This window comes from Petaurus breviceps, unplaced genomic scaffold (assembly GCF_028583685.1).
Source record: "Petaurus breviceps papuanus isolate PSGF00001 unplaced genomic scaffold, PetGlider_PUasm1.0 77, whole genome shotgun sequence".
NCBI lineage: Eukaryota > Metazoa > Chordata > Mammalia > Diprotodontia > Petauridae > Petaurus > Petaurus breviceps.
The window spans coordinates 3975971-3995459 of record NW_027186492.1 but is presented as its reverse complement, the minus strand read 5'-3'; the positions used below and the strand labels follow the sequence as shown (position 1 = coordinate 3995459).

The window sequence follows — 19489 nt, the reverse complement described above, 5'->3', positions numbered from 1 at the left end:
TGGGCATTATTTTGAGGTCCACCCTCTGGTGAGATACTTCCATTTCACCCATGGAAATCATTCTTAGACATCTTGAACCGAAGAATAATGTTTCCCATGACACTGCAAGGAATGAAGATATAGAAAGTCATGCAAATGTGTCAGTCCGACGAAGCTGCACAAAGCACTGCTTTTTGCCTCTCAGGCTGAAGTTGTATGGGAAAACACTTTCTTCCCTACTCCTACTCTTTTTCATTCTGCTATATTCATAGTCAACTACAAGTCTGATGTGGCATTTTGAGTATACAGTGGCAGACCCCTTGTTCCAGTTCACTCTTGGCCAGAGCAGTATGAAAAGCCAACTCCAAAATGTCTCATAACACTCCACAAGGACGAAAGACAACAGTGAGCCATATATATCCACAAGAGAACCCCCTTTCTTGGTAAGATGAAAACTTTTTGTTCTCTGCTTAGTCAAAAGTCAAAGAAAATTGTTTTCCAATGGACCCATTGCATTCATGGGATCTGTTTCTGTATAACCTGCTCCTTTCTTGTGAAAATGGAAAAACATCTTAAAATCGTATGAAGCAACCAAATATTAACAGGGAAAGAGGCAATGCAGCCAGGCTTTGTTCTTGGAAGAAATCTTTCTTCTTACTGATAAATGTGGATATACCCATGCAGAAATATCTTTGTTTGAAGAACATGTTTTCTTTATACACATAAAAAATCCAGGGACATTGTACTGTACATAAGCTCCTTTACTTACCACATCATATGAGTATCTACAAAGTTGGCCCTTTGTTCGGCATTGAGAAATCTATATAATGGAATTAATTAGGAAATTAATTCCAAGTTTCTGAAACGTACTTTCCATATTGAAATACAAGATTTCCTGCTGTAATTATGCATATGTGTAATTTATGCTAGTTCAAACAAGATACAAGTGGCCCCTGCAGACATTTTGAGTTCTTACTGTGTACTCTTGTAAAGCATAAATGGCAAAGAACTCACAAATGCCACCATCTAAGCACCTGACACCAATCTAAATATTATGCTTCTATTTGAAAAAAATCCTTTCTCTCATCTAAGCAAAACATTGATTGCTTTTTTTTTCCCCCTGGAAGATTTGGCATGATGCCAGCCAGATGGCATCTTGGGGCAAACCACCTAACAAGCTAAATGTGCTGGATTTGAGAATTGGAACATTAAGTGAAGAAATCTTTTCCATTCTGGTCCATGGAGTTAAAGTAGAGAGGAGATGGGCCCACATGTCAAGACCAAGGACTGCAGTTACACAGAAGAAGCAGGATCACCTGAGAAAACAGTGAAGGATCTAAAAACACAAAAGAAACATAGGATGATTAGGATAGTTATTTCAGCTTGAGCTTATTTCACTGGCAAAGGTTTATTTCTATAACAAAACACACATACACACACACAGCCAAAATAGTAAAAATATTACTTGTAGAAAAGCAACTAAGCAGTTATAGAAAATATCCATACATTTACAGACATATCCACAAATTATAAGCACATTGATAATTTTCCATTTCTAAACCTAAAACACTCTCTTCCTCTTAATTCTGGGTCCAACTCAGTATCTTCCTGTATATTCTGGGTACCAATAGGCCAGTTCTACTGTTCTACTAACTAATTGCATACCACAATCTGGGCAATAGGCACTCTTCCTATTTTTTTGTTTTCCTAGATGGATTATGAGATTGAATATAAGTGTTTATAACTTAAGACCCTGTTCAACATTTTTGAGTTTGTCATAATCATAACAATGTCATTCAGAAAAAGGAGATTATGAAGAACTTTGCTATCTATTACAAAATGGACATCTTCCACGACAGCAGAAAACACTCTGGAAGAGCACATATCTCCTTGTTTTTATGCCTGGCTTAATATTCATAATAAGAGGACCATTAAACAACACTATCTTATTACATCTTTCCAGGATATATGATTGATGGAAACAGTATGGTGTAATACTCTTATAGAGTACTGGCTTTACAGCAGAGGATTTTGCTCAGCCAATTACTACCTGTGTAACCCTGGACAAGTCACAACCTCTTTAAGCTCAAATCTCGTCTTCTGTGACATGAAGGGAGGTCGGGGTTTGGGCTGAACTACAAGCTGTCTTTAAGCTGTGAATCTATAATCTTACAATCTTTACATATGCATGAGAAAACTTGTTGGGAGCTTAATAAATATTATGAGACTGGCATATTAATTACTGCGAAAAGGCAGAAAAAGGAATGAAAGAAATTTACTAATTTACTATGGTATGCTAGTTGCTGGGGATACAAAAACAAAATTGCCTTCCAAATTACATTCTGTGAAAAAAAAAAAAAACTAAAATTGTCACTGATAGCCTAAAAAACATATCCTTTACATTTCGGCAATGGATCTCCTCCCTTCTGAGACAGCTATCCCTCATAATAAGAAAAAAAAAGGGGGGGGGAAATTCTGAAAAACCAGCATATTGACAAAGTCTGATAACATATACATTCCCCACCTCCCCACTCCCCACCCTGATGTGGAAGACAGGTCAGGTGGGCCTTCTGTTAAGCAGGCTAGGTTGCTGTTCTTCTTACTGTCAATGTTATTATTGTAATATTTTGGGTATATTGCTTTTGTGGTTTTATTTTCTTCACTTTATGTCATTTCATTTAAGTCTTCCCATGCTTCTCTGAATTTATCCTATCTCTTATTTACATAATTTACATAGTAACAGTACATCCACCATAGATATTTGTGATCCACAACTTATTTAGCCATTCCCCAGTCAAGGGCCATTTGATTTGTTCCTAATCCTTTGCTATTATTAAAAAAAATATATATATATCAATAAATATTTAAGTGCCTAATATGTGCCAGGCATTGTGCTAAATGCTACAGGACAAAAGTCCTGCTTCAAATATTTTGGTATATATAAATCTTTTCTTTTTGTTAATGACTGGGTCCTATACACTCCTATTAGGGCATACAACACATATAAGGCAAGCAGAGCCCCAAGTCTTGGTCTGGGAGGTTTAGAAGGGAGATCTGGAGACATAACTAACAGAACTATAACTAGGACACTAATTAATTAGCTAATTTCGAAGCCTTATTTGGTGTCTATTCAGTTATGTCTAACTAAGACCCCATTTGGGGTTTTCTTGGCAAAGATAATGGAATGGCCTGCCATTTCCTTCTCCAGTTAATGCAAATAGCATTAAGCAACTTGCCCAGAGTCACACAGCTAGCAAGTGTCTGAGGTGGGATTTTTAACTCAGGTCTTCCTCTCTCCAGGCCCAATGCTCTATCCACTGAGCCACCTGGTTACCTCTATTTGGTCTTTAGACTATTACAGATATATACACTGAAGCCTGTGGTAAAAGCCTAGGGGAAAAAAACCTGAGAATTATGGAAGTTTCATCAGGAAAATGTGCAAATCCAGCAAGAAACGCAGTGGGTGAGGTGAAAAGAAGGAGCAGCTGGATACAGGTTTTCGGCACTCTTTGGGATGCTGACAACCCAGCAGTTGAAACCTCTGGGTTGCAAGACTCCTTCATATGCCAAAGCTTACTCAGGCTAATTCAAAGTCTACAAAAGCTGGTTTCCTTATTCCCTTCTTCCTACACTGTGGAACATTCCTACAGGCAAAAGAGACTAAATCCCTTCTGCAAAATGCATTTCTCTGCTGTTTTCTGTGGTTCCTGACAGCATTTTTTCATGAGTCTATATAGTCTCTTGCTGTCTGATTCTTTGAAATCGAAGCATCCAGCTTCAATACTCAGTTACATATGAAATATACACAAATAACATAAGCACACACAAACAAAAAGCTATTCCCTAAACAGAGAAATAAATATCTAAACAATAACTACTGGGAATGAGAGAAAAGGGAAATGACTGTCATCAACTTTCAGTGGTATAACGCAATACTAATTTTATATAGGAAACACATGAAAGTCGCAAGACAGAGGATTTGATGAAAAACGTAACATTTCATATTTCTCTGCCAGTTTCTGATTTAGGGGTTCTGCAAAGAGTAGTCATACCCCTGTGCAAGATGAGCAATTTGCAATAAACAGTTGAAATAGCCTATTTATTCAATAGATTAACCTAAAATGGGAACTACATTGGTATCTGGTTAAAGTACAAAACATTAAGTTATAAAATTAGTATTAATTGTTAATTGTTATGTGCCTGCTTGGTACTATACCCCTGAGAAATTCCATTTCAAAGACATGACCTCATTAAGTCCCACAACAGCCTGATGAGGTAAGCAATTAAAAATTATTATTATTATCCTCACTGCACACATGGGGAAACAAAGACATCAAAAAGAACTTGTTCTGGGTCATGTAATGAATTGGATAAAACTGAACCTGGATCAATGATTTATTGCTAAGTTAGATTTCCCCAAAATGAAATCCAGAGATACCTACAGAATGATTCAAATGAATGCCTTTTTTCTTCTAAAGAACCTGTAAGACACAAAAAAAAAGTACATTTAATGAGGACTGATTAAAAGTGGGAAAGAACAAAAGCTATTAATTTTAAGGAATTAATTAACTATTTAAGAAGGGGAGAAAAGAGACTTGAGGATATTTTTGAGGTAGGAAAATTCTGACTGTGAGAGAAGATGGGAGGGAGGCAATTTGGGTGTATAACTTGTAAAGGTTCTCTGAAATGAGGTCAAATTGTATAATGGCTGCCAGTGGAAGAACTTTTTACCTTTGGCACAATGGTGGTCTGCAATGATACATACATGCTACACCAACTGAGCTACACCAGCTTATTTTGAAGGCAAAATAAGCTTTCAAACTGGCTGTTCCCAAACGAGAATCCCAGTTTCCAAAATTCACATTAAATCCTTTAATCTTTGTAGATCACCAAAAGAAGTTAATCATTTGTTCGAATTTTTACAAGGTTAATTTAACAGGCTACAATACTGATTTCTGAAAGGGCCCATTCCCACTGTTGCATTACATTTTGTGTAAGCAGCTATGGCCAATTTTTATATACCATGGTTTGAGTCATATCCCCAACGTACTATGACATTGTCTTTAATCCCTGGCCTTAGCCTCAACAACAAATATCCTGAAAGGACAAGAGGTTAAAATCAGTCTGTCTTGCAGTGTTCAGTTCCTACTATCATTATTCTGTGTTTCTGCTTTCAACTCTACTTTAGAGAAAGATGATCTTTATGTAAATGTAGAACAGGAAAGAGAAAGGTAGCAATGCTGCACTTAGGTTTCTATAAGTGGCTGAATGGATAAAAACTGGATGAGTCAAAGAAGGTAAAGAAAATATGAAAGGAGGAAGGAGTGTTTTCTTCTAATCTTCTTATATATTTGTTTCTGGTTGATGAGGACAGTTGCAAATGGTTCTAAAGCAAACTAGGCATCTATTACCCTGAAAGACCTCTAAAGAAAATCTGGTGTAGGAGGAAAGAGAATTTTTCTTTTTCCACAGGTAATGTTTTCAAGCATCAACCTAGTTAACAGCATAGGCTCTTCCCAGAAATGGTATTATCTTCACTCTCTTGTATAAACTCTAAAATTTTACAATCCAACTTTATATCCTGCAAAGAATTCAGTGCATTACTATTATCTAATATATAATTCATAATTATAACTTGCTCTATTTCACATGTAAGCTAAAAACCTGATCTGGTAACAAAAATTACATCATGTGATAGTAATGGCAATTAAAGATTCCCCTGTATTGGCTTGATTTTCAAATTGATTTGTGTTAAAACCCAGAGCTTGTTAATCCCACATGTGGGATGGACTTGTTGATGTGAAAAGAAAGTCCTGAACTGGGAGGAGCTGGTGACGTAGATTTGGAGAGACAAGAGAAAGGCAGAAGAACTTTTTGGCAGCAGCACCTCGTGGAGGCAGAGAGAGACTGAGAAGGATTGCTGGGGGACACTTTGAATCGCCCTGGACTTTTGAGACCTGCCCCCTGAGCTGCCAAGGACTGAGGAGACATGGCTGTTTTGCTGGTATTTTGTCTGTTTTGATGTTGTTTTGCCAGATTTGTCCACTGGTGAAAGACAGTCCTGTTGTTGAAGAAGTCCTGGAACCTGGCTTTTGGTTAAGAAGCCCTGAGACTGTCCTGCAGACAGAGAGTGAATACTGTCCACTGGTGAAGGACAGTGCTGTTGTTGCAGGGGTCTGGGAACCTTTCTGTTGGTTCAGAAGCCCTGAAGAAGGATTTTCTTGTTGTATGTTTACAGAAATCCTGGGAGAGGGTTTTGCTAATGTTTTCAGGGGTTCTAGGACTGTTCTACAGACAGAGGATGAATTAATGAAGGGACTGGCAATGTATCTTATGGCCTTGCTAAGCCTTGTCTCCCCAGGAACTAAGATTGCAGAGAACTTGCCTCATGTCAAGATGAAGAAAAGACCTCCATATGGGTATTAAGTGCTGTGCTTAAACTTGATGTAACTCTGGGGTAGATTCAATTGTGATCCAGGGGTGGGGAACTTTTGACCTTATGTTTGGAAACTAATCTCCATTTGAGAAGAGGGGCTTTGTGGTGGACTAAATGAAGGTACAGCCTAGGGGTGGAGTAGTATTTAGAACAGGGACTTTGTAATTGATTGAATGATTGGAAGGTCCTGGGGTGGGGTAGTACTTGGAGATCATTTAATCACCCTTAGTAAATGCTGTATTTGGAATGATGTCATGTTTTGACCTTCTCGGTTCTTGGTTTGTCACTGAATAAAATGGAGAGCACCTATGCTGGTATTCTGAACCTTGGGAAGTTGCCTTTCCTTGGTGTTACAGTACACATCATGACTGATTCAAGTCAGAGTCTGAGTTTTTCTAGTCAAACACTGACAAAATAATTCACTGTGATTTAGGTTGTTTTTTTTTTTTAATCAAAGATGATAATGAAATAAAATCATTCTGAGAATATAGCTGGTTTTATAATTTGAGTAAATGGGGGAAACATCCAAATTACATTCTTCTTAATAAAAAAAAAATTATTTGCCCAAACCAACAAATCAAAATATGTGTATATATGTGTGTGTACATGTATGTATATATGTAAAAGATATGAAGAAAAAAAAATCATAGTTCCCAGGGCATCTATATCTTAACACTAACTGCTGTTGTTCAGTTGTGTCCAACTCTTTGTGACCTCATTAGGGGTTTTCTTGGCAAAGATACTAGAATGGTTTGCCATTTCCTTCTCTAGTTCTTTGTACAGATAAGGAAACTGAGGCAATCAGAATTAAGTCACTTTCCCAGGTTCACACAGCTAAGAAGTGTCTGTGACCAGATTTAACTCAAAAAGATGAGTCTTCCTGATTTCAAGTCCAAAACTCTATCCACTGTGCCACCTAGCTGCCCTAACACTAAACAGCAGAGACAAAAATTATAAAACCTAAAGTTTATATTCTTTAAAACATGATGAGTATTTGTTAATATCTCAAATGTGGAAATTCATTTATAGAATATATTCTTGAAATACTGTCAAAACTGTCCAAAATAGGGGCAACTAGGTGGCGCAATAAATAGAGCAACGGCAGTGGAGTCAGGAACACCTGAGTTCAAATCATGCCTCAGACATCTGACACACTGTGTGACCTTGGGCAAGTCACTTAACCCCAATTGCCTTGCCTTCCCCCCTCCAAAAAAAAAAAAACCTGTCCAAAATAGCTGACTGGATCTACTCAACTTAACAGGATTCCAACCGCACTGAATGAAACAATTCGACACAATCTACCAAATGAAGCTAAATCTTCACAGTGGCATTCAAGGCCTTCCACCACCAGGCAATCATCTATCTTTCCAGCTTTAGCTCATATTACTTCCTTCTAAATAGTCTACTAGTCAGTCAAGTACTACCTTGTATATATCCTATGCTTTCCTGATTTCCTATGTCTGGAATCTCGTCCCCTCCTCAGTATCACCTGCTGAAATCCTATGCATTTTGAAGGCCCAACCAAAAATATCACTTATTTCATGTAGTTTCCCCCCAATCTTCTCATCTAGAAACCTCCCCCATTCAGAAATCTAGTATTTTCCCCTCTATTTTACTTATATACCTATGTCCCATTTTTATATTTAAATTATTTACCTACATTTCTCATCTACTTAATAGAGTATATTATCTTTATGAACCTTTGTATTTCATTCAGCATCTACAACAATACTTTGTATACCACAAGCTCTTATTAAACACCCGAATTCAATAGTTTCTATAGCATTAAAGGGAAAGAACTATCATTCAGATATGCAGAACCTAGGTGTAAAATGCCCTATAATGCTGGAGTCCAATAAGTTTTACTTCCAAACCTCTGAAGCCACCTTTCTATAGAGTTAAAGTGACTATGTCATTAACAAATGTGACTTACTAGCAGAAAAGTGAAACAGGACTTCTCAGTGAAAACTGATATAAGCAATTTGACTACCCTGTTCAGGGTATTAGAATGTTTTGTATTTTTGTGTGTGTGTGTGTGACAGGAGAAAGGATTCACTGTGCAGAATAATGCAGGCATCTTGCCCTACTATGCAGACTACAAAGTGGCAATACTATTTCATAATGTTGCCAAAAGCACTGCTGATAAGAATTGTTCAGTTGCATGTGGTATGTTAGGCACCAAAGGGGGAGTTGTATCTGCACGGAATGACTTTATAATCTAGGGAAGATATAAATATAATACATGGGCAAGATGACTTTAATCTTATTTTTAAAGGGCAACTGCTTTAGATTTAGTCCAACAGTTTATTTTTTCCATTTTTTTGGTCCCTTCTTCTATGAATGAAACTTACGTAGTAGGCTTTTTATTTTCAAATTAAGTTTGTATTATGAAACAATTAAACAAAAATTAAACACCACAGAATTAACCACAGCTAAGTAGTTATGCCTATTTTTTAGATTAGAAGATTATGCAGAAACCTTAAGAAATTCACATTTCAAGTCAAGTTTCTGAGCATAAAAAATACTCTCCTTCTGTGGTAAATTCAGAGGATATCAAATGCCTTATAGCAGACAAAGAACTAGAAATCTTTCAGGTGTATTTCCCAAGAAGTTTTTAATGTAAGAGCTTATGTAATCATCAAAAAAAAAAGCGTCACATAACTATTTTACAGTTTGTAAATTCATAACTTAAATTTCATAAATTCATAAATGTAAATTCACATTCACATCAACAGCAGGTTTATATCAGTCTTCCTAGGCCAAAAATTTACTTATATAACATTTTTACTATTCCACCTCCTTTATGGTAGTAAATTGAATAAAACTGGCATCTTTTTTACTTGCCCATCAGAAACTGTTACTTGCTTAAGGCAAACTGTCAAGGGAATTATTAAGAGGTTGTTCAAAAGACAAAGGATTTGGAATGGTACTTCAATTTTTACTTACCTACTAAATCTTGAGCTCTGGATTCTGTTTTCCTTTCAAGATGAGGAGAATATAAATATTGTAGGAAAACTGTTCTGTTTAGGATAAGGAACCTAAGGAAAAAGAAAAAGTGAAAATCTCAGAATTTTAAAGGCTTTTAATATATCCCTCACTGTCATTTTATGGATTAGCACAGTGATTAAAATGAACTAATGTATCTTATGAAACAGCATTATCACATACTGCAGAGAAATCACAGCTTGACAATTATTTACTCTTTACCGTGAACTGAATTTACCTAAAAACGGTGCTAGAAGATTTCTCTTTATGATGACCAAAGAATTGTGACAGAAATTTCCCTTTCTTTCCCCTTCCTCCAAATCCTCCTTTTTTCCTCTAAAAGGGTCTAAGCTGATATTCATTCTTCTGGTCAAGGACTGAACAGGATAACAATCTATTATTTATAAAAATGCATAGAAATTACTTAAAGGTAACTAAATACTGCCTCTTTTTGGTATTTATAGTGCCAATGAAATATTTACAGCCCCCACAATCATGATAAAGATTGTGTCTATAAGTATCACATGATATTTGATCGTAAAATATACCAAACTCTCCAGATAGAGGATAGAACTGAGGCATTTATTCAAACACCAGAAAACCCAATCCCCAAACCAGTAAGCCAATTCCATCATAGTAACAAAGATATTAAGAAGCCATAATAACACTGAGAGCCACAGCATCCTTCAGTCTTCCCACAAACCAATACAAGATCAATATTTACTCACAAAACTCTTATCTCTTGCCTGAGTGTCCTCTCTCTCCCCCCACAGTCTCTCTAGCTCTGTGGGCTCTGCTTCCCTTCAGCAAACCCCTCCCACCACAGGCTCCATATGATTACATTCATCTTCACAGCAGGGAAGCTTCCTGTGGTTTCTGCTGCACCCTTCAGCAAATTCCCTCCATCACAGGCTCCATGTGATTACATTCAGCCTATTAGGGGGCAGAGTTTACTTTCAAAGCAGGGGAGGTCTTCAGACTCCCCCCAGGTCTATTAAGGGACAGGGAAGATCTTAAAATTCCCATTCCCATTACAGTATTTGGAGGCCATGCTGAAACAAGAACCTTCCTATTGCAGCATATAATTTCAGAAATAATTTTACTCCTTACACAGATACTATTATATACCAGGGACTATTCTAAATATTCTATGTCCTTACATCATGAAAGGTCTTGACTGACAGACAAAAGCTCTAAATAAGCCCTATTTTACATAAGCTTTCCTCTGCCAGGAAGCCACAAACAAATAAGAGCCTCACCTTTTCAACACCTTTTTGTAAGGTTTTTTGTGGTACAGGTACAAGAGCACTGGCCTAGGAGTCAAAAGTTCTGGGTTTTAAATCTTGGGTCACCCAGGACAAGTTATCTTAACTCCATACAATGACACAGAATTTTACAAAGCACTTCCTGGTAGTGCAAGTCCTATCACCCTGGATTTACAGATGACTACATTAAGGAATTTAGGCAATTAAGGTGACTTAGTCCAATGCTCATGTCACTTACCCCACCCATCCTAATTTTTCAACTTCCTTATCTGCAGTGAAGAGAAAGAGCTGCAGTAACTCCCTGCAAGGGGTATGGGGATCAAATTAAATTTATTTTGTGAAAGGCAGTTACAACAACGAAAACGACTGATTTTAAAGTTCATCAGTTCAGAGCCTAAAGGACAACAGAGAAATGTTTATGAACTTCAAAGGGAAAAAACTACATTTATTTATACTTGAGTCTGGAATCTGTAAAAGCCCCTGAAGTCATGGGGGAAGGGGAGTGGCGGGGGAGGAAGGAGGGAAGAGATGCGGTAGGTACAAAGAGTGACGGAACAAAATTACCACATAATAAATTCAATTCTGCCTCAATTACATTTTATTATTGAACACAAGTTAAATAGTGCATTCTGACGACTCTCGGAATGGCAAAATAACTTACAGTACAACATATATGACCAAGTCCTTTAAAAATGTCTTTGGCCCCCTCCCCTCCAATTTGTTTTTGTAATTCAGCCGTGTCAGATCTTTATGACCCCATGGAGTTTTTCTGGGCAGTTACTGGTGAGATTTGTCATTTTCTTCTCCAGCTCATTTTACAGATCAGGTAACTGAGGCAGACAGGGTAAAGTGACTTGCCCACTGCTAGTAATTGTCTGAAATATGATTTTTAACTAGGTTCTTGCTGATTCCAGGTCCCACGCTCTATCAACTTCGCCACCAGATTCCTTCTCCCACTAAAGACTGACTCTAGACACAGATTTCCTTGACCCTGGGGCAAAAACTTAGTTTTGAATTTCAGAGTTCTAAAGTTAAGGGGGCCAAAAGTGTCCTCGGCAGTACCACGTATAATTTCCAAAAAAAAAAAAGTTAGCATATTCAGCGCATAAAGGAAACCTGGCGGGTCCTTCTGGCACAGCACCAGAATAAAACCCACCTTGGTGACCTCTTGGTGAAAACAAATCTCAAGGTCAATGCGATGAGGGCGGAGCAGGATCAAATCAACCCCCATCAAACTGGGGAAAGGAAAAGAGGAAGAGGCGGAGGGAAGGAAGAAGGGGTTGGAACTCTAATTAGAGGGGTAAAAATAATTCCAATTAAGAATCCAGAAGAAGGAAACAGTCTCCTAGGCCGCAATAAATTAGGGGCAAAATCGGATGTGTGGCACGCCCCAGCTTCGTCCAATCAGGGAGGCACCGACAGGGAGAACATAAAGCAGCCAAGGGCAAGCCAATTAGAATGACGTAAGGCTGATCAAGGTGTCAGCCAATAGGAAAGTCCAGAAGGCGGGCTGTTGGGAGACGGCCGGAAGTGGGCCAATAAAAGCAGTAGAGAAGGCGGGAATATGGGACTGCCGGTAACAAGTCAATGGCGGCGGTAGGAAGGGGGGGAAGGATGCATTCACTAATTAGGGATAAGGCGACCTCGAAGAGACAACCCCCTCTCTCCCCGGGCAATCGGGGAAGTCCCAACAGCGAGCAAAGCGGGCACTTCCCACAGCTCAGTCTATGGAGGAAGCGCCCGTAACCGCTTATCCCTCCTCCTCCCACGCTTACCTGAGCTGTCAAGACTAGCTGGCCGCTAACCAGCGCTGGCTAGCCCCGGCCACTGCGGGTTCCCGGCAGCCGCAGCCGAGGCCGCAGCGGGAGCCGCAACTCCTCACTCCGCCATCTTCCTCTCCTTTTCAGCTCCACCTGCCCAACGACCAACATAACCCCTAAACCCCGCCTTCCTATCTGTCCCCGAAATCCGATTGACAGTTGAATTCACTCGTCATGCCCAAGTTTCTTGTGGTAATTGGTCGAAATGAATGTCGATCAACTGGTCCTTCGCTCCTTTTTTTTTTCGTCCAATTAGACAACAGGGCAGACATGACTGGGAAAGGGGATTGGCGGACTGTTTGTTTATCCCACCTTTTTCCGCATTTCAAGTGACCAAGCTGGGTGGTGGTTCCCCTGGCACTCTGGCGGGGGCGGCATGGAATTACTCTTAATTCTTAGCATTTAGAACCGAGTTGTTTTCCCTTTTACCCTGCTGGGCTTTGTGATTCTATTTTACTGGTTCCAGGAGAAGTTCAGTGCTTGTCTTGGGGACAGTGCTTTCACCACTCTGCCGCGTAGTTTTGAGCACATCACTTTGCACACTGTAAAGCATTATATATATAGCAGTGAACTATGGACATTATTAACCTTCAAGCAAGGTGGTGCAGGTAAATATGTAAGTATGTAGGAGGATAAAGATACTGTAATCCCATATAACTCTAAAATAACATGAATTTTCAAACCCATGCCTTTAGGAAGACTCCAGAGATGTAAAAGCTAAAGGGAAAGCAGCAAGGTCTAAGACTTTTTTTTCGTCTTTTAATCATAGGTGCTCATTCAGTTGACTGTGGTGCTAGGGAAAAAAAAAAAACTGATAACAGAGAAATTGTCAGTCTTTATCCCCTTGCCTTCCATTACTATAGCTGAGTGTGACTGACACCGTATTTCTAAGCATATTCTTTTTTTCTGTTAAATACTGTGCCTGAGTCATTTAATCTTATTTCCTCATAAACACCTGTAGTTGACTGTCTTTTGCATTTGTTACTTTGTAGCATGAGAATGCAGGACAGCTGTGGCAACCACTTGGAGAGACTATTTTAGTTTATTTTTTATCAACAAAGACTTCTCTTCCTCCTACGTTAACCACCTCTTACTGAGAAAACAAAAAGGGTTACCTACCCCCCTCCAAATGTATAATCAAGCAAAACAAATTCTTGAATTCGTTATTGCAAGGGAAAAAAAGTCAATCTGCACTCTGAGTCCACTGGAGTCCTCTGTCAGGAGGTAGATAGCAGGTTTAATCTTGAGTCCTCTAGATTCATGCCAAAGAAGCCATGTTGATTCTAGCACAATCCTCACATTCATTTCTCCTGGGCTGTATTCTTGCATCTCCAGATCCCTAGTGGACATTTCAAATTACATGCCCACATCTAAAAGTCAGTATGTAGGAAACAGAATTCATTATCTTTCCTGCCCAATCCTCCCCTTTTCCTAGCTTCCCTGTATCTATTGATGGCTCCACAATCCTCCCATTCACCCAGGTTCACAACCTTGGTATCATCATTCATTGATTGTAATATATCTAAGCGAATTTGAGAACTTGAAAGTGTTATATAATTATCAACTATTTTTATCATACTATATCTACTTAGATATGTGTAATATTGTTCTTCTAGAAGCTTCATGAGTGCAGGTACATCAGGTAATAGAAACTTTGTATTTGCCCTGGGCCTACCTACTACTCTCCCAAATATCTGGCATAGTAGGTACTCAATTTTTGTCAAATCTTATTCCCAGATTTAATCTTCCTTGTGTCCACTGCCTTCCATATTTTGCACCTCCCTGTGCAGCAACAATGGTGTCTTTAGATGCCTTCTCATGTATCTTTCTCACTGATATCTCTTGTGATTATGTAGTTAGAATTTCATTTTTAGGACCTCCTATCTTTTAAAAAAATCATATTCCTCTTTATAAGTTTCTAGTTACAACATTCTTTTCTCTGAATGTTTTGAAATTGCTTTGTGAATTATTTATTTTGTAAACACAATCTCCCTTGGAGCCAAAGTCCCCTAAAATTAGACTGTGAATATTTGATTGATCTATGAAAACATCAGTAATATGATCTGTGATCAAGTGCACAGGGTTTTTTTGTTTTTTTTTTAGTAACCACAGCTTGTCCTCTTTTGCTCTCCAGTGTCCTTTTCTGTAGTTGCTTAGGTAACAAGTGGCGGTGAGGTGTTGGGATGGGGCAAAAAGCATCTTTGAATTTGAACTCAAAACATTTGCACTTTGCCATTAACGTAAAAACTTTTGGCAGCCTCCCCTGCAAAAAACTTATGGGAGGAAGTTGGAATTGTATAGTATGGGCATCCATGAATCAGTTGCAATTTGTATTGGAGGGAACAGATACACAGATAAGAATATAGATTGTTTAGAATGTGAAAGTTATTTTGCTCAAAATGGATAGTTTTGGTTCAGGAAGTGATATAGCCACTCTGCTCAGTTTTGAAAAACTATTTCATAACATGGTGAAATGGGAATGTAAATTTTTAATATCTTCCCTACCTCTAGGCTTAAGTGCACCTGGAGCCTATGGTGGGAGGCTTCTTTTTCAGGAGATACTTTGTGATTGGGCAGTGGGTCAAGAAGATTGTTACATTCTCTGAGCCAAGAGGCTATATAAGCCCTGATGGGAGGCTTTGCTTTGGGGCTTACTTTGAGAAGTGTTGTGTGATTTGACCAGATGAGACTATGGGAAGCCGTTGTTGAGAGCCCCCCGACTTTGAAAACCCAGATGTTGATGCTTTCCTCTCTGGTAACTGGGATTAGGTATGGATGTATGTAATGGTTGGACAGTTTGGAAGCCTGTCTGCTGAAATATTCTTTTAACTTATGCTTGTAACCTCTGTATACTCTGAAGTTCGGGGTGCTCACCTTATGTTTGACTGATTAAAGTAAGCTTGTTAACCCATTTTGAGTTGCTTTCCTTTAGAAAAGCAGATCTAAGAACCTGTGTTGACAGCCACCCTGGAGACGCTTGGGGTGCTTGCTGCTACACATGGTGAAAGTCTGTTTGATAACTCTTCCTCCAGTTCTTCCCTAAAACTAATATTTCAGTATCAGCCTAAAACTTAAATTGCTCTTTCACTAAAGCCAAACAAACACAGCTTCTGCCTCCAAGAATATAAGCATTCAAGAGATTCATGTGCATATTCTCTAAATAGCACACAAGGCACAGAATTCAGATACCATTTGATGCCACATTGCTCTAGAAATACACACACACACACACACACACACACAGCACAATTAGGTTTCCCTTTCACCTGGGCCTGAGTCACATTTAAACAAAGATGTACATTTTCAATACACAGTCACAATCTGGGCGTGATCTACGCCAGCCAAAGAGGGGGCAGCTTGTAAGCAGAAGTGCTTTTCTCCTACCATTCCAAGAACCATGTCGTGGGCATAAAGTTTCTGTTGATAAGCTCAGTAGGATCATCCTGGTTTTGTGCTCACCTCACATTGAATCTTCTCAGTTAACTTAGAAAAAAAAATCAGTTGCTATTCTTGGAATATTAAGTCCAAGTATAACAAGATTCCACATATAGAAACTGTATTTAGCTGGAGTTAGGAGGATGCCAAGTCTTCCACATAAATGGATTTTCTAGGTAAGCGTTTACCCTTTTAAGTGCACTTTTGTTTTTCCTATTTTAACCTTTTTGGACAGAAACTTTCCTAAGATATGTCACTCATTTTTTTTTTTTATTTTTAGAGTATCTGGAACATAATTATTTACTCGTGTTTTGAACAGAATAGTTCATCACTATAGCTCCTGAGGATTTCATTGCCTTTTATAAATTTTTAGGGGGTCCTTGCCCAATCAGTTGTCATTCTTTTTTAACTTGTGATTTCATAAACTCCCTTTACATTCTCTACAACTTGTATTTTTAGAGCACTGCCAAGACACTGAGGTTAAATGACTTGCATAGGGCCACACAGCCAATATCTGAGGCAGGACTTAAACCCAATTTTCCTGGCTTCCAGGTCATCTTCTCTTATCTGCTATACCTTCTCCTCTCAGCAGTCACATAGCACTCCCACTGTTTTGCAGTTTCTGGTATCATACGGGCTTCTTTTTTGTTTCTCTAGCATCTGGAACATAGTGGGTGATCAATAAATGTTTGTTGGACTGAATTGCTAGAATAAGAGTGACACATAACACATTGGACATTCAGAGAACCCTGAGAGGACTTGTATGAACTAAGGCAGTAATGTGAACAGTATCAGAAGAATTTATGCTTTCATAACATTGCAAAACAAAGCAAATGAAATGATCAATGATGACTATTCCAGATGTTTAAGGAATCATGCTTCCAGCTTCTTGGCAGACAGGTGATGGACAAGGTGTAGAATGAGACATGCATCTTCAAACATGGCTTATGTATGGATTCATTTTACATTTTACTTATTACAAGGTTGGGTTTTTTTTTTTTAAAGAATTGTGATATTTCTCCAAAAAGAATTAAATTCTTCAAAAGGACAAGAAGAGCATCAAGGAAACATTAAAAAAAAATCGGGGCAGTGTTGGAACTACCATGTTAAATTATATATACACATCCATAATTTTTAGCTTTACATAACAAAATCATGGTGTCATATGAATCTTCACTTTCTATTTTCTCTATAAGGAAATGTTTGTGCTTACTGATGATTGTGTTAAATTCACCATAATAATTTAAAAAAAGGTATAGCCTTTTGGTGGGTTCCCAAATACACATGTATCCAGGCAAACTGGAGGCAGAGTTGTCCTTTGTCTAGTTGTGTCTTCAGCTTTGGGTGTGGATAAGTCATAAATTACTGCATTTACAACTCACTTTTGGTGGAGAAGATGAAGGAAGAAAGTGTGTATGTTCTTGGGAAGGGAAAAGAGTTATACTTTGAGCTTTTTATTTGTTTTAACCACAAGTATTTATTGATGGATCAAAGAATACAATTTTAATGGAACAGTAAGGCACAACCGTGGATTAAAACAGTTTGCTATACAGCCAAAGGGGGAAAATGCATTTTTTTTTCCTTAAGAACCTTAAATATGCAAGCCGTGAAGCCACTAAAGTACCTCTCTAACAGATCACATCGGACAATTCTTCCCTTTTATACAGTTCCTATATTACATCATCTGAACAGTAATCTAGATTCATTCCCTCATGAGAAAGTTACTAGCAATTTGCATCTACACTGCCCCTCCTTACCCTATCCCACTTTTTCAGCTGGCATTCTGATTCAGGATAGGTCAGCAAGGTACCTTCCCAAAGAATCCCATTTACACCTTGATCAGTCTTCTGATGCAAATAAGCAAGCAAGGAGCCAGGAAAAAGCCAGTCCAGGGCAGATACAGAAATGAATCAACTCATACAATAGTTAGCATGGCACAGCCTGATTCAGGGAAGCCTCAATTAAGCTGACTTTGGCAGGGAAGATGCTCTGGCTTTTTTCAAGGGCCTACAAACCCACCTCAGGATGTAAAGAATCAGCTGCAGTATATATGAGGATCTAGGAAGCTAGTTAACCAGGAGGCTAACTTTGCAATACATTCATCTCTTTGGACCTGTAACATGAGCTGGCTATGAATTCCAGCATAATCATTAGCAAATGTCAATTTTATAGAGAATTTGTGTGCAAAACTTCAAGATACTGAGGACAATCTTAAAATCTCTTGGTCTGGGATAAGTTAGGCACTTCCTTAACACTAATTTGTTTACTTGGACACTCAAAATATAAGATACTTCAGTGTAGTAATATCGAAGTATAAACCATGCTGTAGGATCTCAGAGGACACTAAGCCTGCCTCCCTTTCCAAGGAGCCATGAGAAATCTCATATACATATTGCCACAGATGCCATCCCAGTAACACCTGCCTAGAAATCAAACCTGCTTCCAGGTGGATGGCCAGTTTCTGAAGGGTAAATACTGTCCTAACAAAAGTAATCATGCAGGTAAGAGACCAGAAGTGAGGTGAGCCCACCTGGAGGGCTTGACCTCCAACTCTCACCTTGGCCAGTTGCTTTCAGGAAGGATGCTTCCATCCTGCAGTCTTTCAACTACAACACAGGGTAAAGAGCCCAAGGATGTTCCTATTCTTCAAGGAAGAGTAGCACGTACCCAAAAGCTCCTGGGGAGGCAATGTCCTAGAGTCTCAGTTAAGAGTGGAAGGTGGTTAAAAACCATCAGGCCACTTCACTGACAAATCAGAGATGTGTGAGTGTGACAGGCATAGCTTGGGAGAAGGAAGAGCAAGGGTGAGGGTCAATAAAAAGGAACTCTGAGACCGAAGGATTGGCTGTGCAGTTACATACGTGCAGGTGGAGACATTAAAGAAAGTCAAGGAGGCTGCTAAAACTTGACTAGAACATAGGTATGGCTCCAGTCTCCATCCAGGGAAGGGGCTTTGCTGGCTCTTTGGGGATGGGGTGGGAGTGCTTCCCTCCCTCCCTTTCTCAGACTGATGGATTTATAGCTGACAGCAGCACAAAAAGGAAAGGCAATATTGATAAATGGAAAACAGTGGAGGGAGAAACCAAAGAGAGCAGGAGAGCCCAGATGTACCATTCATTCCTTAGTGCCCTGCTTCTAACACCAAGGCTAGCAGGTGTGTGCTGGCACAAACAGGGCAGGGTTTGTCATGCAACAGCAGCAGCGCTTGGGGAGAGAAGGGACTCTGAAGGGAGAGGGAGAAAAACTCAAGTTCCGCTTCTTAAATACACGACAATCAGGAACAATTTGGTCCCAATCTATTAGTGAAGAAACCGGATGCTCATTTTCTGCTCTACATCCACCTTCTCCAAAACCTGAAAGAAGAACCCAAATAGGCAATGAGACAACTTCTTTAAGTTCAAAAGCCATCACACCTTTAGTATCCCAAGCCACAAATCAGTCATGTTGGGACAAGACGCCACATCTCAGAGAAGAAAGGGGAAGGATAGAAGCCCACATCTAGCACTCCAAAGGTAGGTCAGGTCTGCAGGCTCTGAATCCAGAAAATACATACTTGTTTTCTCCCTCCC

General features: G+C 39.0%; 1 protein-coding gene and 1 long non-coding RNA gene across 3 annotated transcripts in view; both read right to left on the bottom strand.

Annotated features, from left to right (window-relative positions):
- Window positions 1–722: 722 nt before the first annotated feature.
- Window positions 723–12613, bottom strand: LOC138175416 (uncharacterized). The gene is made up of 4 exons (XR_011171997.1): window positions 12441–12613; window positions 9362–9453; window positions 4422–4460; window positions 723–1315 (listed from the first exon to the last, which is right to left on the bottom strand). It is a non-coding gene; the product is annotated as an uncharacterized lncRNA (long non-coding RNA).
- Window positions 12614–17371: 4758 nt separating this feature from the next.
- Window positions 17372–19489, bottom strand: part of CHP1 (calcineurin like EF-hand protein 1) — a 45580-nt gene continuing 43462 nt past the window's right edge. For both annotated transcript variants that reach the window (XM_069105768.1, XM_069105769.1), the window contains one exon: window positions 17372–19273. In XM_069105768.1, coding sequence (XP_068961869.1) covers window positions 19220–19273 — 54 coding nt within the window. In that variant the 3' untranslated portion in view covers window positions 17372–19219. The remainder of the gene's footprint in view (window positions 19274–19489) is intronic.